General features: G+C 45.3%; 2 protein-coding genes across 3 annotated transcripts in view; one reads left to right on the top strand and one right to left on the bottom strand.

Annotated features, from left to right (window-relative positions):
* Positions 1–2,150, bottom strand: MRPL51 (mitochondrial ribosomal protein L51). Its single transcript, XM_079938097.1, has 3 exons — positions 1,886–2,150; positions 1,691–1,801; positions 1–1,263 (listed from the first exon to the last, which is right to left on the bottom strand). Exons 1-3 carry the CDS (start codon positions 1,971–1,973, stop codon positions 1,067–1,069), a joined length of 396 nt encoding a protein of 131 aa, XP_079794223.1. The 5' UTR covers positions 1,974–2,150; the 3' UTR covers positions 1–1,066.
* A 105-nt stretch (positions 2,151–2,255) lies between these two features.
* NCAPD2 (non-SMC condensin I complex subunit D2) overlaps positions 2,256–23,781 on the top strand; it is a 28,480-nt gene continuing 6,954 nt past the window's right edge. Inside the window, exons 1-17 of one of the 2 annotated variants that reach the window (XM_079936514.1) lie at positions 2,256–3,046; positions 3,812–3,961; positions 12,416–12,491; positions 12,770–12,828; positions 13,315–13,496; positions 13,808–13,950; positions 16,245–16,372; positions 16,445–16,568; positions 16,749–16,896; positions 17,890–18,087; positions 18,437–18,571; positions 18,671–18,758; positions 18,855–19,035; positions 20,378–20,502; positions 21,014–21,253; positions 21,553–21,727; positions 22,229–22,313. In XM_079936514.1, coding sequence (XP_079792640.1) covers positions 3,835–3,961; positions 12,416–12,491; positions 12,770–12,828; positions 13,315–13,496; positions 13,808–13,950; positions 16,245–16,372; positions 16,445–16,568; positions 16,749–16,896; positions 17,890–18,087; positions 18,437–18,571; positions 18,671–18,758; positions 18,855–19,035; positions 20,378–20,502; positions 21,014–21,253; positions 21,553–21,727; positions 22,229–22,313 — 2,214 coding nt within the window. In that variant the 5' untranslated portion in view covers positions 2,256–3,046; positions 3,812–3,834. Of the gene's footprint in view, positions 3,962–12,415; positions 12,492–12,769; positions 12,829–13,314; positions 13,497–13,807; positions 13,951–16,244; positions 16,373–16,444; positions 16,569–16,748; positions 16,897–17,889; positions 18,088–18,436; positions 18,572–18,670; positions 18,759–18,854; positions 19,036–20,377; positions 20,503–21,013; positions 21,254–21,552; positions 21,728–22,228; positions 22,314–23,781 lie in introns of both variants that reach the window. The other variant, XM_079936515.1, reaches the window with a different exon arrangement.

The raw sequence follows: 23,781 nt of genomic DNA, 5'->3' as shown, positions 1-23,781 counted from the left end.
TCTTTGTTGCAGTGTGCAGGCTTCTCACCGTGGTGGCTTCTCTTGTTACGGAGCACGGGCTCTAGGCACGCGGGCTTCAGTAGTTGTGGTCCGCGGGCTCTAAAGCGCAGGCTCAGTAGTTGTGGTGCACGGGCTTAGCTGCTCCACAGCATGTGGGATCCTCCCAGACCAGGGCTCGAACCCGTGTCCCCTGTATTGGCAGGTGGATTCTTAACCACTGCGCCACCAGGGAAGCCCCTGATTACTCTTAATTTGAAATGTCTATATATCCTATATGGATGTCCATATGTCCTATATGGATGGATACATTTTTTAAAAATTATTAAAAAAAAAAAAAAACCACCCACATAGACCCACAAGACTCAGCTCAGCTCTACAGATCACAAATCTTTGGGGGCAGGGACTAGACTTTCTAAATTGTTAAACTACCCAGAGATTCTGATGATCAATCAGGCTTAGGAACCACTCAAGCAAACCACTCATATGGTACTTAATGCCTCATATTAAAGTATACATGTGAGACTATAACTTTATACACATAACTAGAAAAGCATGGGGGGAGGATATATTACATTTTGGCTTTCCTACAGTTCTCAGCTCAGAAAAGGTACTCAATAAATATTTTTTGACAAGATTAGTGCAGAAGTATAATTCCATTTTTCTATTATACTTCATTTCAGTGCGGAAGGGTTTTAGAAAATACATTTAACATGATGGCACTGTGGGGCAGTTTAAAATTACCACTTTCAATACATGAAGGGCCAAACATCAACAGATGCCAACAATAATTTTTTAGTTTTTAAACACCATAGGTATGGCTAGACTGCAAAGGGCAAGCGGTGAAGTCCAAACCTAAGACTATAAGACTTAGGGATGAGTTCCACTTCCTAGTCGCATGAATGAGTAAAAGTAGCATCTAGAGGAAAATAAAGATGTGGATAACAGATTTCAAAGAAGTCCCATTTTATTCCTGAGAGCATACAAATCCCTTTCCTCATAAGGAAAAGTACTTTCCCTTTCTCTTGGGTGATAGATACACCTCTTCCACAGTTCCAAGCATTCTCTTCTACCGGTACTTTCCACGTCGGTTAAAGCATTTGTAGAGATAGCTGATGCGTTTGTTCAGGTTGTGCAGGTCATCAATGAACATCCGATTTCCAACCATTCTCTTCTTTCGGATACAACGCTGCAATTCATTCCCCTTCCAGCCTCGAAGCCATATGGGGCCCTTGATCAGTTCTTTGGGGTGCTTTTCAAAGTTTCCTGTGTAATGTGAAAGAAGGTATTAGTTCCAAGAGGAGAGAACCCAGCCTCCACCAGCTAAGCCTTCAACACGGTTGCATCTCCCTAGCAGCACCTAGAGACAAAACACATTACGCTAGGGTAACAAGAGCACAGGCTCTGGAGCAAGACTGCTTGGGGTTCAAATTCTGGACCTGCCATTTACTAGCTTTGGAAAAACTACTTAACCTCCCTGTGCCTCAGATTCCTCACCTGCAAAGTGAAAAGGTTATGAGGATTAAATGTGTTAATGCATGCGGGGCACACAGAACAGTGCCGAACACAACGTAAATAGCCACGTGTTTGTTCTTACTATTGAAGAAGGTACCATTTCTACACAGGTGAAAAAAGATAATCATTACGGCATAACTGCCGCTCTGAAATTCTGCACTACCGAGTCGAGTCTTACCCAGGATCCCGATGTTGTCATATACCCCGAACATGGCCCTCTTCTCGTTCCAACGATCAACCACTTTGCGGGGCGGGAGGGTGACCCTCACATGGAACAATCTGGGAACACCTAGGGATGGGGAAGAAAAGGAATGAATCTGAGCCGCTTACTTTGAAGTAGTTCTCGGGGCGTCCTTCTGCATCAGCCACTTACCCAAAGAGAAGCTTCTGCAGGCCAGCGGCACCTGGCCCCATAGGCTCCTGCCTACCACCCAAGAGAGGCTCCCTGCCATTGCTCTCATCACTCCCCTACAACAGCCCACCTCACAAGCACAGGAGGGAGGGCCAGACGTGGCCTTCAAGGAGAGAACAAGAACCGTCCCCGCCTGGCTCACAAGGATACTACGCGCACGCAGCCATCTTGGGCTTTACGCAGGCAGCTCCGGGTGAGACCCAGCCTGGCCCCGCCTTCCCCAGCCACGAGCCCCGCCCTCCAGGTTCCGTTGCAGAAGGTCTTTGACGCCCCGCCCAGCCGAGGCGCTTCCGGTCTGCCCGCCGGAAGGTTTGGAGCTCCGGAAGAGCTGAGGGACTCGTGTCGTTGCCTAGGGCCCTGCAAAGCTGAAGGTCAAACAAATTCACCCTTTCCTGTTTCCGTGGGCGTCCCTCAACTGAGCGAGAGGAAGGTCCAGAACCTGGAACCCAGAGCTTCCTTTCTTTGTGCCCCACAGCAGTTTTGCGCTGTAGCTGTTTTTATTTCCCCTATTCGACAGGGGAGGAAATCTGAGGCTGAGGGAGTGAAGTGACCTGCTGGACGTCATAAGGCAGAGGACATGGCGGAACCTGGACTAGAGCCTAAGCCTTCTAACTGCCGGCCTGAACTTGCCTCCTGTCTTGGGGGTGACGGAGTGGGTCACGGTCCCAGGGGCACGGCCACTGCCCAGCTACAAACGCGGCATCTCCGGCAGGCACCGCCAGAGCTTCCGCTCCACCGACCGCCAAGAAAGAAGACTCTATGGGGAAAGAGGCGGCCGCGAGACTACGGCGTGGGGCAGTGGGGGGGGGGGGAGCAGGAATCTAGGCCCCGCCCTCCTCGGGCCTTCCGGCTCCTGCGCTCTGATTGGCCGGTGTCTGCAGCGAGCATCGCGATTGGCTCCCTTGCGGCCGTTGAGATTTGAACTGCACTTTTGTGGCTTTGCCCGCGCGGCGCCCGGCTCGGAGGCGGGGTTTTGCCTCCGCCTGGCGGGTATTGGTCGGTCTCTCTACCCACGGGGGTGCCGCGTCGCAGATTGGTGCGTCTTGTGCCCTCCTTGGTTTTTCCTTCGTTTCAGCCCTACGTCCCGAGTTGGAGGAACGGCTGGCGAAGTGCTCTTGTAAGGTGCGGTGTTGAGGGGGAGCGGGGAAGAAGAGGCCGGGAAAATCGGCCACCGGGCTGTAGGACGCGGTATTGGGCTGGGAGGTCTAGTGGGTGTGTCCTTGTGGTACGACGTGGTAGAAACAGTAAGTCTCACAGATCCGCAGTGGAATTTGGGCAAATCGCTTAACCTTTCTTAGTCTCAGTTTCCTCATCTGTAAATTGAGCTATATTACCATGCACTTCATGAGATTGGCATTTGGAGACTTAGACCAGATAGGACGTTCAAATAGCCGAATAGAACCTGGCACAGAGTAAACAAATAGTTAACATTCACGTTCTCTCATTCTGGAGACAGGAAGCCCATTAGCCCATACTGGATCACCGTTCTGACCTCAGATGAGACAGTGTCTATATACTTAAGAAGTTTTGCCTATAAAAACAGAAATAACAATGCTAACTTAACGCATCGATATGCCACTTTACAGTTCTTTAAATACTTTAATACCCCTTGACTCATTGGATCCTGAGAAATTTGGTAAAGTAATTAGAGATCAGTAATCCTGCTTGACAGATGGGGCTCAGGGGGTTAAGTGACATGGCCAAGTGTCAGAGTCACAACTAGAATTAGATTCTAGTCCAGGCTTAATCTCACACGCTCTAAGATAATGTTATTAGCTTGATGTAAGACTAAAAAGTGTTATGTATTGGAGGAGGGGAATAATAGAGCCAGATTAAAAAGACGACCCTTAGATATAGACCCTGATGTGTTTGCTGTTTGGCTTCTAGCCCTGTGAGCCACTGGGGGAAAGATGTCTCCTCAACTGTATGAGTTCCATCTGCCCTTATCCCCAGAGGAGTTGTTGAAAAGTGGAGGGGTGAATCAGTATGTCGTGCAAGAGGTACTGTCCATCAGACATCTTCCATCGCACCTTAAAGGTAAGACTCCGTAGCTGCCACTGTGCCTAGCACTTCAGAACAACCACCCACATGTGATTATATTGTGTCTGTCTGTTCCACTACACCACTAAGCTCCATGGGGGCACGGAACATGTCTTTCCTATTCCTTACTGTTTTCTCCCTAGCGTTGCATTACACGAAGAGTATGTTCATTGACCACCTTCTCTAGGTTATTCAATAAACAGTCTTGGTGTGTATGGTTAGTCTTTGGGGAGAATTTTATTTTAGATCCTGACTTCTTACCATATGCCAAAATAAAGTACTGGTGGTTTTAAGAGTTGTAGGAGAAGATAGCTCCTAGAATGTCTGGGACTTGACCTGACCTGTTTCAGGTAATACTTTTTTAGAGTCTAGATCACATTTCCAAGAGTGCAATAATGGAAAAAAGCATATGTGCACAGTTGCAACACTGTACAATATATGTACAGTGCAGTTGCCCATTGAAACCTAGAGATGACCGAGAACAATTCATGCATTATCAACAAGACCCCATCCATAATGTCACTGTACTTCTTGGAAGGGTCTTGTGTCAGTTAGATTGCTTTGGAGAGTTACAGAGAGTAGAGATTAAGGCTGTGGAGCCAGGCTGCCCGGATTTGAATCCTGCCTCCACTACTCTGACCTTGGACAGTTACTGATTCTCTCTGTGCCTTGGTTTCCTCATCTGGATAGTAACCTACTTTGTTTGTTATCTCCTACAACAAGTAAGGTTCATTAATTATCAGGCACTTTGATAATATAATTTCAGCTTGTTTCTTCTTGGCCTTCCCATCATTGTTGCCAGATGACAGCTCCTTGCTCTGATGTGCAGAAGTAGAAGAAGGGATTTTTCTATCTTGTGCTTTTTCTTCTTTCTTGTTTTAAAACTACCAGAAGTCTTATAACAGACTTAGCCAGAATTGGATCAGGTGCCTATTTCCCTAACTACTGGTAGGGGAAATGGAATTATCCAGATTGGCTAAATTGATCAAGATCATTAATTACCTAGGCTTCCCTAAACCCGAACATATCACCATTTGGTAAGCAAGGAAGAGAACAGAGTGTGGAGTTGACTGATGGGTGTCCACAGAGAGGCCATTCTCTCCATATTGTGTGGATCTGTGCATCGCCAATGGCACAAGCTGCACACTCTAGCAAACTGTTCTTCAGCTGTTATTATGCATCGCTTTGTTACATGAGTGCTCGTTCCTTTTAAGAGTCCTTTTTAGGGCTTCCCTGGTGGCGCAGTGGTTGGGAGTCCGCCTGCCGATGCAGGGGACACGGGTTCGTGCCCCGGTCTGGGAGGATCCCATGTGCCACGGAGCGGCTGGGCCCGTGAGCCGTGGCCGCTGGGCCTGTGCGTCCGGAGCCTGTGCTCCGCGACGGGAGAGGCCACAGCAGTGAGAGGCCCGCATACCGCAAAAAAAAAAGAGTCCTTTTTATAACAGTTGCATTGCTTTTGGTATTTAGAACCCTAAATACAAGTTCTACTATAAATACACAAGATCAGGTCATTTACTTTGTTCAAGTATTTACTGGTGTTATGCTATGTGCCAGGCAGTGTTCTAGGCACTGGGGATACAACAGTAAATAAAGCAGCCAAGGTGACAAAGTTCTTTCTCTCAAGGCTTTCAACAAGTAATAAATAAATATGGAGTATGTCAGATGGTTGTAAATGCCAAGGAGAAAAATAAAGCAAGATAAAAAAGATTACGGTGAGCCAGGTTATGGACTAGCATTTTATGTTGGATGATCAGAGAAGGCTTGCTGATAGATGACATATGAGCAGAGACCATACAAGTGAGGAAGTTACCTATGCAGATTCTCAAGGAAGGGCATTGTAAGCAGACAGGAAAGCCAGTGCTGAGGCCCTGAGGTGGGGAAGTGTCAATGTGGTTGGAGGGGAGAACTCTAGGAAAAGAGAGGTCAGGTGGGAAGTGGTACAGATTGTTCTAGAGTCTTGCTCTTCAGAGTGGTCTTCAGACCAGGAGTGTTAATTAGTATCATGATTTAGGAGCTTATTAGAAATGCAGGAGGAAGACCTATCCTCAAACTACTGAATCAGAAATCCATTTCTTAAGAAGATCCCCAGGTAATTCGTATGTACATTTCAGTTGGAGAAGCACTGATCTAGGGTGTTGTGGGTCATGGTAAAGACTTTAGCTTCAGAGAGAGTGAGCTTGAAAGCCATTGTGTTTTGAGCACAGGAGTGACATGGTCTGACATTTAAAAAGTATATCTGCTGTGTTGAGCAGGGACTGTAAGGGGGAAGGGAAGAAGCAGGGGACTAATTAAGAGGCTAATATAATAATAGCAGGCAGCTTACCTGGGGTGATAGCGGTGGAGGTGATCATAAAAGGTTAGATCCTGAGTGAATTTTGAAAGTAGAGCCAACAGGATTGTTGATGGACTGGATTGGACTTACAGGGTTCGAGAAAGAAGAATTGAGGATGATTATAAATAAGGCTTTTTGACTTGAGCAACTAGAAGAATGGAGTTGTCATTTACTGAGATGGGTAGAGTATGAGAGGAGCACGTTTAGACTGTTGGTTATATGATTGTGGAGTTCAGGGGAGAGGTTGCAGCTAACGATACACATTTGGGATTTAATATTCAGCAGGTAGAGAGTGTTTAAAGCTGTGAGATTGGAGTAAGTATTGATGGAGAAGAAAAGCAGTTTCAAGACATAAGACCTAAGACAGTCCAACATTTAGAGGCTGGGAAAATGAGAGAGAACCAGTAGAAGAAACTAAGGACTAGTTGTTGAGGCAGAAAGTGAGCAAAGACGCTAAATTAAGAGAAGTTTCAAAAGGGAAAGGAGAGATCAGCTACACATTTAATTGCTGGACTTAGCAATGTGGCAATGGCTGGTAACCTTGAACACTATTTCAGAGCCGTGGGAATGAAGCCTGATTGGAATAGTTTATGAGAAAATGGGAAGAGAGAGGTTAGAGATGATGAGTTTAGATAACCCTTTCTTGTTGTTTTGCTTTAAGGAGTAGCAGAGAAATAGGGCGTAGCTGGCGGGGGAGGCAGAGTCAAGGGAGGACTTTTTTTCTTTTTAAGATGGGCAACATCACATGTGTATGTGCTGAATGGGAATAATCAGAGAGGGGGGAAAGCTGACGCTCCAGAGGGAGAGTGAATGAGTGTTGGGAGCAGTATCCTTTAAGGAGTCAGAGTAAGCGATCTGGTGCTGGGGGAGGAGGTGGGTTATTAGAGCATGGACACTTTATCCACAGCAGCAAAAAAAAAGGCAGAGCTTAGGGCACAGGTGCAGGTCGTGCTGATAAATACAGACCTTGGCGCAGTTGGAGTTTCTCTTCTGATTCAGTTTTCTCAGTGAGATAGGAAGTGACGCCTTTAACTGAAGGGGAGTTGGGGGAAAATGATCTTGATGTTATGAACAGAGGAAAGGTGTGAAATAATTGCCTAGAAGAAAGCAAATAGGCCTGGGAACTTGTTATAGGCTTACTAAGAAATACTAAGGGCCTACTTGAGGTCATAAAGTGAGAATAGTTGGTATGGTTTTGTTTTTTCGAGCCACTTTTATTTGTGTAGTTACATGAATGGAGTAATCAGTCAGTGGGATATAATCCAGATTTACAAGGGGAGTAAATGTGTTAATAATTAGTGGAAAAAATTAGAAATATCATAATGTCTAATGATAGAGGAACAGTAAGTTAATTGAGGTACATTCAGTGGAATGTTATGCAGTCATTAAAGACAAAGGTTTTTTTAATATCCTTATTGTAATATTAAGTTTTAAAAAACGGAACAGAGAGTTGAATATGTGACATGACCTCAACAATAGAAATAGTATGCATAGAAAATAAACTGAAAAAAATTAGCCAGATGTTATCAGTGTTTATTTCTTTCTCATTTTCATTTTACCGTATTTTCCAGATTACAGAAGGAGGTTTGTAAGAGTGGGAGATAGCTTTCAAGTACTGAGTTACATTATGTGCTAAGTATTGTCCTGACTGTTTCATGTGGATTATCTCACTTAATCTTTACCAAAAAGTTCTGAAAAGCCCTATGAGGTATGATCTGTTATTATTCCCAGTTTACAAAAGAGGAAACTGAGACTTGGTAAGCTAAGTAGCTTAGCCTAGTAAATGTTCAAGCCACATGTAAACCTAAGCAGGGTGACTAGACTAGATCAGCAGGTGATGCTTCGGAGAAGTAAAGAGGGATGTGAATGGAGAGAATCATTGGATGTAATAAAAAATAGGTAATGGGTAATCTTTGAGAGAATAGCTGTTAGATTGGTAAATCTCAGAAACTAGGTTTCAGGGAATTGAGAAAGATTACACAAAATTTTAAAGGGATATGAGAGCAAAGTCATAAATGAAAGGCACTGATCGTTTTTGGTTTGTTTGTTTTAAAGAAGTAGGGGCCTAAGCACATTGTCAGGAAAAGAGCATTCCCTAGAGAGGATGAAGCCAGAGGTGAAAGAAAGGAGACAAGTCTTTGGGGCAGTGAGACAGCTTAGCTTCAGAACAGAAAATCTTTTCACTTGAGACTGAAGCAAAGAATGGGAAGGTGTTGGCAGAATGACTTGTTGACAGAGAGGCAGGATTACATGAGGGAGCTTTGGGTCTCATTCTTTTTGGTAAAGTAGAAAGCAGTCATCTGCTAAAAGAAGAGAGGCAAAGCATAAGAAGAGGTATAAAGAAAGGGGGAAACATGCTATGGGTATAGCGCTAGGGAGTCAGTAGGAATTGGAGAAATAAAATAGTTTGTTAAGCATCGCAGAGGACCAGGTTGTAGTTGGACAGCATAACACTGCAATATGATGAATCAGGTCAGTGAGCCAGCAGTGATAATGTAGTACAAGGTTCAAGCTTTGCTTTCTAGGCAAACCCACTTCTTACTGCAGAAAAGAAGAATTTGGTGGAATTCTTTCCCTCCACATCCACAGAAAGAACTAGATATACACCTTGGTTCAAAAGTTAACTCCCGGGATTTCCCTGGTGGCGCAGTGGTTAAGAATCCACCTGACAATGCAGGCGACACAGGTTCGAGCCCTGGTCCGGGAAGATCCCACATGCCGCGGAGCAACTAAGCCCATGCGTCACAACTACTGAGCCTGTGCTCTAGAGGCCACACATCACAACTACTGAAGCCCCCCTGCCCTAGAGCTCACGCACCGCAACTACTGAGCCCATGCACCACAACTACTGAAGCCCACGCACTCTAGGACCCACGTACCACAACTACTGAGCCTGCATGCTGCAGTTACTGAGCCCACGTGCTACAGCTACTGAGCCCATGCTCCTAGAGCCTCTGCTCCACAACAAGAGAAGCCAACAATGAGGAGCCCGCATACCACAATGAAGAGTGGCCCCCACTCACTGCAGTTAGAAAAAGCCCGCACGCAGCAACAAAGACCCAACGCAGCCAGGAAAAAAAAAAAATTAACTCCCATACTGCCTTGCTACTCTTGCATGTTGTAAGTCATAATTAGGTGCTACTCCCTTTTTTTTTTTTTTTTTTCTTTTTGCGGTACACGGGCTTCTCACTGCTCTGGCCTCTCCTGTTGCAGAGCACAGGCTCCGGACGTGCAGGCTGAGTGGCCATGGCTCACGGGCCCAGCCGCTCCGCGGCATGTGGGATCTTCCCGGACCGGGGCACGAACCCGTTTCCCCTGTATCAGCAGGCGGATTCTCAACCACTGCGCCACCAGGGAAGCTCTGCTACTCCCTTTTATACTGAAGTTTTTATATAGAAGCAGTACAGTGAAGATGAAAAGAGCACTGAGTTTGAGAGTCAAAAGATGCTGGGTTTTCAGGGAGCTCCCTGGTGGCCTAGTGGTTAGGATTTCAGGCTTTCACTGCTGTGGCCCAGGTTCAGTCCCTGTTCGGGGAACTGCAGCCCCACCCAAAAAAAAACAAATGCTGGATTTTTTAAATGTAATAGAAATGCAGATGTCCCCCAGCTTACGATGGTTCAACTTATGATTTTTCAGCTTTATGATGGTGCAAAAGCAATATGTATTCAGTAGAAACCATGTTTCGAATGTTGAATTTTTATCTCTTCCTGGGTTAGCAGCATGTAGTAGGATACTCTTCTCATGATGCTGGGCAGCAAGCGCAGCTCCCAACCCACACACTTAGAGCCATCCTGTACCCAGACAGCCATTCTGCTTTTCACTTTCAGTACAGTGTTCAATAAATTACGAGAAATATTCAACACTTTATTATAAAATAGGCTTTGTAGTAGATGATTTTGCCCAACTGTAGGCTAATGTATGCTTAAGGTAGGCTAGGCTAAGCTATGATATTCAGTGGGTTAGGTGTATTAAATTTTTGAGTTACAATGTTTTCAACTTACAGGGGATTTTTCAAGATGTAACCCCATCATAAATCAAGGAAAATCTGTGGTAACATGAACCTAAGTGTGTTACAGATGTTTGACCTAATCGCACTAAAGGATTGCAGGAGAACATAACTAACAAGCAACCAGGAGACCCAGTATTTTGGGTCTTTTGTTTGGCTGCGCTGTGTGGCATGCGGCGTCTTGCCCGACCAGGGATCGAACCCGCGCACCCTGCGGCGGAAGTGCGGAGTCTTAACCACTGGACTGCCAGGGAAGTCCAGCATTTTGACTGTAAACTCTATATGAAAGAACTTTACACGATTAGCGTAAGGTAGTTAGTAAATTTATTTTTTAAAGGGGTGTGGGTTAGCAATTCTGAAACGGTATTATGTGTATACTAGGATCAAGCAAATATATAAGTGAATTTATGTTTTTAATATATACACAGATAAAAATATAGGGGTGTGTGCATTTATACCTACATATATGTATATCCTGCTTTTCTCTACTGACAGGGCCTAAAAGCTCCAACAGCAGTGATTTTAACTAGGGCCTAGAACTTGGTTTCTACATACCATTCTCTCATAAAAGAAACCAGGACTCCAGTGAGAATGGTTGATTCCAGGACTGAGCCAAGGAAGGTACAAGACGAGCCTGGAACATCTTGTGGTACAAGAAAGTAAGAGAACAAGAGTGAAGGGAGCATGTCAGAGACACAGGCCAAGTTGAAGGAGCTCCCAGTGGTCAAGTATGGGACAGTCTGAGCAACAAAATTAATAATAAGAAGAATGATTAAAACACAGAATAAAAGAAACGTTCATGAGCCCATTCTGTTATAAACAAATAATTGGATACATAAATGAAGGGAAAGTAACAGCTCATCTTAGCCTGGCATTCCCATTAAGTAAGCATAAAAGGAATGATAGAAACAGACAAATCACCATTTAGTAAAAGTAATAATTGTGGCAGGCAAGAATCATCCATAGGTGCTTAAATAAGTGGCAGAAGGTGGTGAGAAACGGGATTTTCAAAGCGTCTCCCCACAAGATACTTACTGGTTGCAAAGGGGAAAATAGTAACTTTGTAGCGGAGACACCCAGGCGAACACTACCAGCTGATCAGAGTTAATATCGCTATAGTAATAAGACATTGACATCACCTCCTTCTGGGTTTGATGCATCTGGAAGGACCCATCCTCCCTTTCTCAGTGATCTAGCCAAAAGTGCATGACCTCAATCTAATCATGAGAAAATAGCAGACAAACCCAAAGTGAGGAACATTCTACAGAATAACTGGCAAATACACTTCAAGTGTCAAGATCATGAAAGACAAAGATTGGAGGAGACTAAGGAGGTATGACAAATCAATGCATTGTGGTATCCTAGGTTGGCTCCTGGTCTGGGAAAAGGACAAAAATAGAACAGCTGGCAAAATTCAAGTAAGATGTGTAGATTAGTTAATAACATTGAATTAATGTTCATTTCTTGGTTTAGAATAGATCCTTGTACTATGGTTATATAAGATGTTACCGTTATCTGGGTGAAAAATACAAGAACTCTGTACTGTTTTTGCTACTTTTGTAATTTCAAAATTGGAAAAAAAAAGATCCTGAGTTTATGTTCATTACTCAGTTGGACAAGTCACATAATTTATTTTCCCATAAAATAGGCACAGTACTGTTTGCTTCATCTAGTTCAGAGATGTGGTAATAAAACTCAAGTAAGGCTTTAATTGCAAAACAGGACAAAGTGTCAGATGTTATAATACTAGATTACATTGAAATGAAGTGTCTACTTTTGTGATTCTACCAAGAAAAGCAATTAACTCCATTTTTTGCCATGAGTAGAACTTACCAAAAAGGCCTGTCCCCGGGCTTCCCTGGTGGCGCAGTGGTTGAGAGTCCGCCTGTCGATGCAGGGGACATGGGTTCGTGCCCCGGTCCGGGAGGATCCCACATGCCGTGGAGCGGCTGGGCCCGTGAGCCATGGCCGCTGGGCCTGCGCGTCCGGAGCCTGTGCTCCGCAACGGGAGAGGCCACAGCAGTGAGAGGCCCGCGTACAGCAAAAAAAAAAAAAAAAAAAAAAAAAAAAAGGCCTGTCCCTCTGTATTGATCAGTTTCTTTCATCTTTATAGCATTTCAGGCTGCCTTTCGATCTCAGGGGCCCCTGGCTATGCTGGAGCATTTTGATACCATCTACAGCATTCTGCAGTAAGTACCCTCTGATACTTTAAAAAGAACTGGTGGCTCTTTGCCCTAACTTTGCATGTTAGTCCTGAAATTCCAATTTATAGTTCACTGATAAATGGTTCTGGGTGCTGACATTTCTACTCATGAGCATTTACCCCAGCTTGCCACCATATTTATTCAGTCGAGTAGTTCCACGTGTTTTTTTGTTTTAAGTATTAGATTCCTCAGGTTTGATCTGATCTATTAGAATGGGCTCTGCAGGTTCCTGTCTCACCCCCCGCACTTTCTTTCCCTCATAGTCACTTTCGAAGTATAGACCCTGGCCTCAAGGAAGATACTCTGGAATTCCTGATAAAAGGTGTTTATGGGATAAAAGGTGTTTATGGGTCGGGGGTGGGGGATGGAAGGTGTGTGTTGCTGTTTGTTTGTTTACTGTTTCCTGCCACATGATGATATCAAGGCTGTGGTGATTCAGTTGGTTTGGCTAAGCCCAGGGACCTCTGACCTATAGGTCTGTAATCTTGGTGGGCAATACAGAGTTATGTGTGTTCACTGTAAGGGCAGACCAACAATAAATTCTTCCCACTCTTGAACTGCCTCTCTTCAATAGAGGCAGTTCTTCCTGTTGCCAGAGAGAAATTGGGGTAACTGGAGTGAGAGAGTAGGGATAGGGCATGTTCAGGATATCAGGGTCAGGGGTCCCAGAGGACTTAGCTTGTGTTGTAGCCACTGAGAGATGAAACACAGATCTTTGGTAATCTGATGGCTGCAAGTACTAGGGGTTTTGAAGTTGGGTTGTATGAGGAAAGTGAATGAAACTGACTCCAGATCCTGCCCCTCGCAGTGGTATCTCGCCACACCCAGGAACTTCCCGCCATCTTGGATGATGCAACTTTGAGTGGGTCCGATAGAAGCGCACACCTAAATGCCCTCAAGATGAACTGCTATGCTCTGATATGCCTCTTGGAATCCTTTGAGACCATGGCCAGCCAGAAAAGCCTCATGGACCTGGCCCTTGGTGGGAAGGTAATTTGTTGTTCCTGGCTCACTTAATATGGGATCTGGGGAGATACGGGAATTGGTGGGAAAGATGGAATTCAGTGATTCTGAGAATCTTTTCCTTTCTGCCCTTGACCCATGTTTAAGGTTTATGAGGAGGTACTCAAAAGTATCACAATGTATCTTTTGCTGACAAGCAGCTCTTTTATATTTTGGAACTTGTAATACTTCCGTCTTACCTTCTACCTTGTCTCAATACTGGATAGTTTGGGCACTCAGACTAGCAGATCATGATCCTTTCAGCTTCCTTATTTTTTCTTAAGTATATCCTTTTTTAGGGTAGGAAAGCCCGGGCCAAGGCAACCCATGGCTTTGACTGGGAAGAAGAGAGGCAACCGATTCTTCAGCTTTTAACACAGCTGCTCCAGTTGGACATCCGTCACCTGTGGAGTCACTCAGTAATCGAAGAGGAGTTTGTCAGGTGGGTAGTTGATTGCTATAGGTGATATTGGCTGTGAGGAATGAGGGCTCTGTTGCTAGATATGCTATATATATATATATATTTATGTATGTATGTATGTATGAATGAATGACTGCGTTGGGTCTTTGTTGCTGTGCGCGGGCTTTCTTCAGTTGCGGCGAGCAGGGGCTACTCTTCGTTGCGGTGCATGGGCTTCTCATTGTGGTGGCTTCTCTTGCTGCGGAGCACGGGCTCTAGGCATATGGGCTTCAGTAGTTCTGGTGTGTGGGCTCTGTAGTTGTAGTGCGTGGGCTCTAGAGCGCAGGCTCAGTAGTTGTGGCGCACGGGCTTAGTTGCTCCGCAGCATGTGCGATCTTCCCGGACCAGGGATCGAACCCGTGTCCCCTTCATTGGCAGGTGGATTCTTAACCACTGCACCACTGGGGAAGCCCTAGATATGCTTTTTGTTTTGTTTTGTTGTTTTTCAATTTTTTAACTTTTTATTTTGAGATAATCTCAGATTTACAGAAAAGTTGCAAGAATAGTACAAAGAATCCTCTATACCCTTCAGACTCCTCAAATGTTAACATTTTATCACATTTGCTTTACTAGATATGCCTTTTAAATACTTCATTTCATCCCTCAGTTCTGTCTGTAATACACAGAAGTATTCCCATTACGTTGAATTGTTCAGAAGTAGATAATGAAGATTAGAAACTGCGTTGAATTTCTCATCTTTAATGCCATTTATTCATTCATGAAACAGTATTTACTGAGAATCTCCTAGGTGCATGGCTGGTGTCATTAAAGTCACTGAAAACCAGCGTTTCTGCCCTCTTAGAGTTTATATTTTAGATCAGAAGACAATTTTTTAAATAAGTAAAAATATATAGTACGTCTTATAGTTTATTACTGTGGAGAAAGATAGTGGAGGGAGTGGGAAGTTTGATGGGAAAGTGTTGTAATCTTTATCAGCTGTTCTAGCAAGACCTCTTTGAGATGGTGATATTTGAGCAAAGTCCTCGAGAAGGTAATGAGAGCCATGAGGATATTTGGAGGGAGAGCAAGGGCAAGGGCAGGAAACAGCAAGGACAAGGGAGGGAGTGTGTTGAGCACATATAAGTAATAGCGCTGAGGCCAGAGCTGGCAGCTGAGACAGGGTGAGGGGTAGGCTGTGAGGTCGGGGCAACAGGGAGCCAATTGCAGATCCTCATAGGCCGTCACGGTTTGGCATTTATCAGAGTGAGATGGGGCCCCTCGGGTTCCAAGCAGGGCAGTGAGGTGGTCTGGCTTGTCTTCAACAAGGTCATCCTGGCTGTTGTGTTGAAACAGACTCTGGAGGGAAAGGAGGAAAGCGGGAGACCAGTAAGGAGGCTGTGGCGGTCACTTGGGCAAGAGATGACAGTTGCTTAGGCCCGAGAGGGCGCTGGAGATGGGGAGAAGTGCATGCAGTCTGCACTTGTTCTTTTAAGGAGAGCCTACGGGGTGAGCTGACAGATGCGTGAGGTTTGAGGGAGGGTGTGGTCGAGGGTGACTCACCCAGGGTTTTCGCCTGAGCATTTGGAAGAATGTAGCTGCCAGTAACTGAAATAATGGGGAAGGCTGTGGGAGCGTGTTTGAGGGGACAGTAGAAGTTCTGCTTTGGACATAGAAAGCTGGAGGTGCCTATTAGACATCCAAATAGTGTCAGGTTTGGTTGTGGAATGTACAAAGCTGGAGGAAGACAGGACAGCGGTCTAAGCTAGAGCACACATTTGGGAATATAATGCATTTATATAAATGGTATTTGCAGCCATGCGACTGAATGAGATCACTAAATCAGTAAGCACAGCTAGAAGAGGGCAGAAACCCAAGGACTGTGCCTTGGGGCCCTCCAGCATCAGGAGAGTGAGATGAGGAGAAAGAGCCAGCTGAAGAAACTGAGAAGGGAGGCTGGCCTCCTGGTACCAAATGAGGCATGTTTCAAGGAGAAAGAAGTGATCAGTTGTGTCAGATGCAGCTGAAAGGTCAACTAAGATGAGGACTGCGTTGGCCATTTAACAATGAGAAGTCAGTGGTGACTTTGTCCTGTCTTTTATCATATATTCACCTTCTGTAGACATTATAACTGGTTGAAAGTTGGTAATCCAGAAGGAGGAAGTACCTATCTTCCTCCTTTGGGGGTCAGCAAAGCAAAGCAACTTGGTGTGGAAGGCGATAGAATAAAGAAAACTAGAAGACCCTGACTGGGGCAGCAGAGGTGGAATGAATGAGGCAAGACCAATGTAGTTGAGTCCAGACCGCTGATGTCACCATCTCTACTCTTCCTTTCTCAGTTTGGTTACTGGCTGCTGCTACCGCCTCCTGGAGAACCCCACCATTAGTCACCAGAAGAACCGCTCCACCCGGGAAGCCATAACACACCTGCTTGGTGTCGCCTTGACACGTTATAACCATATGCTGAGTAAGTTAGCCCTCCGCTTTGCCCCACCCTTTTCATCTTGCCCATGGTTTCTCACGTGTAGCACTTCCACAGGTGCCACTGTGAAGATCATCCAGATGCTGCAGCACTTTGAACACCTGGCATCTGTACTGGTGGCGGCTGTGAGTCTGTGGGCAACTGATTATGGGATGAAGAGCATAGTAGGAGAGATTGTAAGGTGACCCTTCCTTCTCTAATTTCTAATTCTCATTTCCCTCAGGGAGAGTATAAAGATTGGAAATTGCTTCTCTGTGTAACATTACATTCCTTCAGATATTAGATGCCAACTTTACCTTCCCTTACTGGGACCTGAGTAATTAAGTTATGCTGCTATGGCTGTGTTTATTCCCCTGTGTAGAGAGATTGGACAGAAGTGTCCCCAGGAGTTGAGTCGGGACCCTTCAGGGGCCAAGGGCTTTGCCGCCTTCCTGACAGAACTAGCGGAGCGTGTCCCGGCCACCCTGATGTCCAGTGTGTGCATTCTACTAGATCATCTGGATGGAGAGGTAGGCGGTCCCCTGGGGATCTCAGGGTTTTCTAGGGATTTTAAGCGCATTGTTGAAAGGCTGTTTCTTAACAAGAAGGAAGCTTTCACTGAAGTCAAGTTGTCTAGGCTAATCACTGTGGCGGTTCCTTCCTATAGAGAAGCAGGTGAAGTTTATTGAATTAAATAAAGAGCCACTTATTAATCCTATTTCAGTATCACACTGGTTTCACCCAGGTCTGGAAGGGGAGAGTCTAGTGAGAGTGACTCAGCTGTGATTCTGGTTCCCACCCGTTCCTCAGGATGAAGCCCCTTCCTGCCCACCTGGTTCTCAGATCCACCCACATCATCTGTCTTATCCCTCAGTGTTAGCCTGACTGCTTCCCAAGCTGATGCTGGCACTCCTCGGTGAATGTCAGGAACAAAGGCAGTCTGCTTGTTCATCTAATGTACTATAACCTTTTATGCAAGATCCCATTCTCAGGCTCTTGGCCTGGCAAAAACCCCAAACACTGTTCCCCATGATTCTGTAACGGACATGGTTGGCACCAGGGCTGATTTCTGCTTCCCTGTAAGTAAGATGTGGGAAGGGAAGTGTGAGAGAAAGGCGGTGTTTATTAGTAAGGATCAAAGGCTTTGAGGCCTCAGGTGAAAGGTAGTAATTAATGCTTTTCAAACATGTGTTGGTGGATGGATGTGATTTCATATTCAGCTGCCACCGTGGTTACCTGGGTGAGCCTTGTGGGGAAAAACTGCTCTGGGCTCTTGTTTATTTTGTCCCTACATTCTCCTGACCAGACAAGGCCCTTCTGGGATTCAGCTTTTTCTAGTGACCTCAGGAGTCAATGAATACCTGCTGGGCAGTTGACCAGAGAAAGTCAGAGCTAAGAAAAGCAAGCTTAACCTTGCCTAAAGGCCTTACCCCTTCTTTATGCCTGGATGAGCACAAGAGTTTAGGAAAACGACAGTCAGTATGGGGGTGCAGAGGCTCATACCAGCCTCATATCCCTCTCAGAATTACATGATGCGCAATGCCGTGCTGGCGGCCATGGCGGAGATGGTGCTGCAGGTTCTGAATGGAGATCAGCTGGAGGCGGCAGCCCGAGACACCCGAGACCAGTTCTTGGACACCTTGCAGGCCCACGGCCACGACGTCAGCTCCTTTGTGCGGAGCCGTGTTTTGCAACTCTTTACCCGAATCGTCCAGCAGAAGGTGAGTGTCCTTTGACGTGATAAAGATACACGGTACCCCTCTATGTACAGGCCGAAGAAAAGGAATCCAGGGTCAAAAGAAGAGTAGCTATGTCAAAGAAGAGTCTAGAATTCAGGATTCTACTACCAGTAATAAAGGTCTTCCTCTATCAAGGACAAGGATTCTGGGCTCCATTTAAGGACTACAGTATGTCTTAAGCACTACAGACAGTCCTCTTGAGCTATTCACATCCCGCAGAAAAGTTTCCTTAGAATGAGTGGCTAGCTCATGTAGAGTGTACTTCACGATCATCTTGAGCAGAATGGAAGGTGTGGGGCGGGATCTGATCCTGTCTTTCTGTTCCACGTAGGCTCTGCCCCTGACACGTTTCCAGGCAGTGGTGGCCTTAGCAGTGGGGCGTCTGGCAGACAAGTCGGTGCTGGTTTGTAAAAATGCCATCCAGCTCCTTGCCAGTTTTCTCGCCAATAATCCCTTTTCCTGCAAGGTAAGTAGTCTGGGCCCACCCAAAAGAGAAGGAATTAAATGGAAATAGCAGTGAAATTCCATGACTCAGTGACCCTGATGTTCATTTTTACCTTGGTAGCTTAGTGATACTGACCTTGCTGGACCGCTGCAGAAGGAAACCCAGAAATTACAAGAGATGAGGGCCCAGAGGCGAGCTGCAGCTGCTTGTGAGTAGTTGCTGCGGGGGAGTTCTCACCCCAGACATCCTTCTCCTTGCAGCTGGAAACTCAGTGCAAGAGTCTAAGTGAGACTTTCTCATTCAGCCGCAGTGCTGGACCCAGGGGAGGAGTGGGAAGCCATGCTGCCAGAGTTGAAGGCTACCCTGCAGCAGCTGCTGAAGCTTCCCCAGGAAGGAGAGGGGATGCCCGAGGAGGTTGCCGAAACAGAGACAGCGGAAGAGGTGGAAGGACGCATCCGTCGATTGCTAGCCAAAGCTAGTTACAAGTATGTGAAAGAATGGGATATTCTCTCATGACCTGTCAGGTTTAGAGTTAACTTTTGAGACACAATATTTTTTTTTAATTGAAGTATAGTTGATTTACAGTGTTGTGCTAATTTCTGCTTTACAGCAAAGTGACTGTTAATACACATATGTACATTCTTTAACAATGTTTTTTTTTAAATGAACTGCACTTAGGGTATGCTGCCATCAGATGGTGGTAGGTGTTTTCATTGCAGTAATAGTCTGAACACCAGATATATGCCAAAGGCAAAGTCTACAATTAAGCATGCTTTTCTGCTTTTACAAATGTTTAAAAAAACTACTAAAACAACTAGACATAAATCGTGTTATAATTAAATATGACCAAAGTCCTGCTTCATTTGAAGAAGACGACCTATAAGTATAATCCTATTTCTATAAAGTAAGTTACTTAAACTTTCTGGGTCTCAGTTTCATTATTTATTTAAAAATAGTTGATTAGGTCATAAGATCTCTAGTGGCTTTTTAATTCCAAAATGTGTGAGCTGATAAATAATAACAAACGTGCTCAATCGTACCTTAATTTTTAAATCAACCTGGTATGAATCCTGATCTTAGAGGAAAGATTTTTGTGACTAGAACTTGAGAGCACCTTGGCAACAAAAGCGTTAGAGCTGTCCACAGGTATTCTTAAACCTCAGCCACAAGTCATTAGTTTACTTCCTACCTAACTATGCTGCTCAGAAAGGCTGAAGAGAGGGTGGCTAGTTGGCTAATTCCCTACGTCTCTCTGGTGTCTCTCTTTGCTGAAGCGTAAAAGGCAGCCTGCTCTGCCTCCAAGCGTGCTAGTGATGAGTTAGGAAAAGGCTCCTTCTCATGTTAAAGATGCCCCTCCTCCCTCAGCAGTCCTCACGGCCAGTGCTGGGCGGAGTTCTTAACAGCGGAGGTTCTGGCTGCCAGTTACAAATTTAAACGTGTTAGAACGTAACTTTTTAACAGTTTAATAGCAGAGTTTGGGGGGATTTTTTTGGTTTTTTTTTAAGCAGGAAGCTACTTTTTCGTAATTAGACAATATATTCACATCATACAGTATTTAAAATTTGAACAAGGACGTGCCATGAAAAATCCCTTCCAAACCTGCTTTCCAGCCAGTTAGTTCCCTTCCCATAGCGAGCCTCCTTCTAGAGATAATATGTAGTCACACAGTCAGACATATCTACATTTTTTCCCCCTTCTTATACAAGTGACAGAGTTCTCTACCAGTAGGTCTAGGTTCTTGATGGAATCATGACACAGGCTCCCTGACACAAGGCTGCAGTGACACTCTTATGGGTGCCTGATTGGTGACAGGTGATGTTCTGTCAGGCAGGCCATCATTCTCACTCAAGAAGCCATAGGCCACTTCCAGGAATCTGAACCCTTCTGTCATATGGACCCAGAGGAGTCAGAGAAGACTGCGTTCTTGAATCTCTTAGGAACTATCTTCAAAGGTAAATTCCTTTTCCTTCTTCAGTCAGCAAACAAGACACTTCAACTGTATTTATAGACCATTTACTTTCTGTCAGACACTGGCCTGGCTGGCAGCCTGGTGCTGAAAGAGGCCAGAGGGGAGTTAGTGGTGCTTCTGCTCTGGAATGGAAGCAGCCTACGGGCCTAAGATTTAGTCACGGGGTATAAAAGTTTATTTCCAAACTGTAGAGGACTTGAGGAATCTTTTTTGAGAAATGAACCAACATATTTTAGAATAAATTCTAAATTTATACTTTCCTAGTGGGAATTCCCCAGTGGTCCAGTGGTTAGGACTCTGCATTTCCATTGCAGGGGTCACAGGTTCGATCCTTGGTCAGGGAACTAAGATCCCGCAAGTAGCGCAGCATGGCAAAAAAAAAAAAAAAAAAAAAGCTTTCCTATTGTAGAAACAAATATTCAGCGATGTTTAGAACTGTTGGGTTTCCCCGTATACCCTTGAACGAAAACCATCCTGTAATTCTTTAACTCTAGGCCCAGCAGCTCCCACACAGGAGAAGAATCCCCAGGGGGCTGCAGGGAACTTGGGCCCAGGAGAGACTGGCTGCAAAGACAAGCCCAGTGTGTCAGAGCCTGAGAAATGCAGGGAAAACGATGAGCTGGTGAAGCAGGAGATGCTGGTGCAGTATCTGCAGGATGCCTACAGCTTCTCTCTGAAGATCACAGAGGCCATTGGCATCATAAGCAAGATGATGTATGAACACACAACTACAGGTACGCCGGCATCCCCTCTGCAAGGACTGGGTCTTGGAGTTGGAAGAACCAGTCTTGTCCGTACTTTATTGATGTCTGTCCGCTCTTTTGAAAGGGCCGGATTCTTTCTTCAATTTGCTTTGTGTAGCCCTGCGGAGTGTGCATATAGTATTTCACAGGGCATTTAGGGGAGTTGGCATCCTCAGGGAAAAAGGAGGAAGGCCTCCGCTCGCATGTTGCTACATTAAGAAAGGTTCCGCCTTTAAGTATTGGGGGAGTTTTGCCAAGCAGATAGGTGACATTTGTGTCTGTCCTCTCAGTGGTACAGGAGGTGATTGAATTCTTTGTGATGGTATTCCAATTTGGGGTACCCCAGGCCCTGTTCGGGGTGCGCCGCATGCTGCCTCTCATCTGGTCGAAGGAGCCTGGTGTCCGGGAAGCTGTGCTGAACGCCTACCGCCAACTTTACCTCAAACCTAAGGGGGACTCTGCCAGGTAGATGGGCTGTGTTTCGCCTCCTGAAGGAGTTGGGGGGAGTGGGCACCCTTCTTCTAGAGGCGTTCTAGCTCCAGAGGCACTAGGTCTGTAATGGGCTCGGGGTGGGGCTGAACTTACAGTGAAACCCATCCTAAGCAGTTATTTGGTTTGTTTTTCTTTTTATTGAAGTATAGTTGATGTGTACAATATTAGGCGTCAGAAGTGTGCAATATAGTAACTCACTATTTTTAAAGGTTATACTCCATTTATAGTTATAAAATATTGCCCACGTACAGTATATCCTTGTAGCTTACTTTATACATAATAGTTTGTACCTCTTAATCTCCTGCCCCTGTATTGTCCCTCCCCCTTCCCTCTCCCCGCTAGTTTGTTCTCTGTATCTGTGAGTCTAAAGCAGTTATTTATTATTTGACATTGTGGTGGGATTGCCTAATAACCTGTTTGCCAGGTTCAGCTTCTTGGGCTTTTAATGACCCCTGATCTCTGCTGTTCCCACAGAGCCAAGGCCCAGACTTTGATTCACAATCTCTCTTTGCTGCTAGTGGATGCCTCAGTTGGGACCATTCAGTGTCTTGAGGAAATTGTAAGTCTCCTCACTTTGACTTACTCATTCAGCAAGTATTAGTGAGTGATTACTATGTGTTCAGCAACTTACTCAGCCCTGCAAAGAAGTATAAGATTATTCGCTTTCAAGTCTAGTTGGCAACCCAAAACACAACACATTTCTAGAGCAATGCAGCAGATTGCTAAGTGGCCCAGGCAATGATTATAGTAGCGATAGTAATATAATAATAGTAACACATTATGCCAGGTACTGTATTTAGCACTTTGCTCATATTAATTTGCTAATCCTCACAACAGCCCTAGGAGGTTGTGCTATTATCAGCATTTTACAATGAGAAATCTGAGGCACAGAGATCTTAAAGAAGTCGGCTAATTTCAGCTACTTAGGAGCAAAGGTTGAGATTCAAACTCGGGCATAAGAGTTCCAGAAAACATACTCTTACCTGGTATATTATATTGACGAGTAGAGTGGGAAAGGGAGCAGTGTGAGGTGGAATACTCGAGGGAAAAGCTTCCTGAAGGTGGCAGTACTTAATTTGGGCCTTGATGAGTAGGATTTAGAGAATTAAAGAAAGGAAGGAGTTAAAGAGAAATGAAAAAGAAATGAAAACATTTCAGACAGAAAGCCACGAAAGAGCACTGCCTATGTTGTAGAATGAAGACGATTGTGTTCTGGCTCAAAACTGTCATCTGGAAAAGATAGGAAGCTGGAAATGTGGGTTGGAACTAAATCGGGAAGATCCCGGGATGCCTTTCAAGAGTCTAGGACCTGAACCTTGTCAGCCAGGGACTCCAGCATTTTAGTGAGGCAGAGCTGCTTTGAAGGGTTTGGATTATGGGACAGAAGGCAGAGGTGGTGCTGCGTACCAGCGTCCACTGGGAGGAGCGTCACCGCGGGAAAGAAGAGCCTGCTGGTGGCACTTGGCCCGAGATCTTGTAGAGTGGCTGCTGGCCAGGAGCCCATGCAGCGGGCAAAGGAGAGCTATCTCTGCATGGTGAGCAGAGCTGTGGCATGGTGAAACAGACGTCTGGGGAGGTCACAGCATACAGGTTGGTTGGAGCAGAGGCTAGGGACAGGGATGTCCCTGGAGGCTGCTGTAGATGTGCAGTGACAGGGGTCTAGACTTTGGGGGTGGGAGGAAAATCTGGAGAATTGCACTTTAATGGAAGATAAATTTTAAGAGGAAGAATAGGTCGGACTAAGTGACTGATACATAAAATATTAGGTGACTATGAAGTTTGAAGCATATGTGACTGTTGGTGTTGGTGCCGTTGGCAAAATGAAAAAGCAAGAAAGGACGATGGCGTCCATTTCAGACATGCTGAGCTAGCGGTTACAGCAAGAAACCTACTAGAAATCCCCAGAATGTAGTCCAGACTGTAGATCCACAGGAACTCGAGGTCAGTTTCAGTGTGTCATCTTCATGAACGTAGATTTGAAGGCATGAAAGCAGAAAAGTAACAGAGATGGAAGTACCTCTCCAGCC

The sequence above is a fragment of the Stenella coeruleoalba genome (assembly GCF_951394435.1).
Source record: "Stenella coeruleoalba genome assembly, chromosome: 11".
In the NCBI taxonomy this organism is placed as follows: Eukaryota; Metazoa; Chordata; class Mammalia; order Artiodactyla; family Delphinidae; genus Stenella; species Stenella coeruleoalba.
This window is presented reverse-complemented; position numbering and strand designations above follow the sequence as displayed.

Bases quoted from the DNA above. Each gene is read 5' to 3' on its own strand.
- MRPL51 (XM_079938097.1), bottom strand. From the start codon at position 1,973: ATGAGAGCAATGGCAGGGAGCCTCTCTTGGGTGGTAGGCAGGAGCCTA. The intron at 1,802-1,885 runs GTAAGTGGCTGA...CCCCATCCCTAG, and splicing joins CTGCAGAAGCTTCTCTTTGG to GTGTTCCCAGATTGTTCCAT. The intron at 1,264-1,690 runs GTAAGACTCGAC...CACATTACACAG, and splicing joins TGACAACATCGGGATCCTGG to GAAACTTTGAAAAGCACCCC.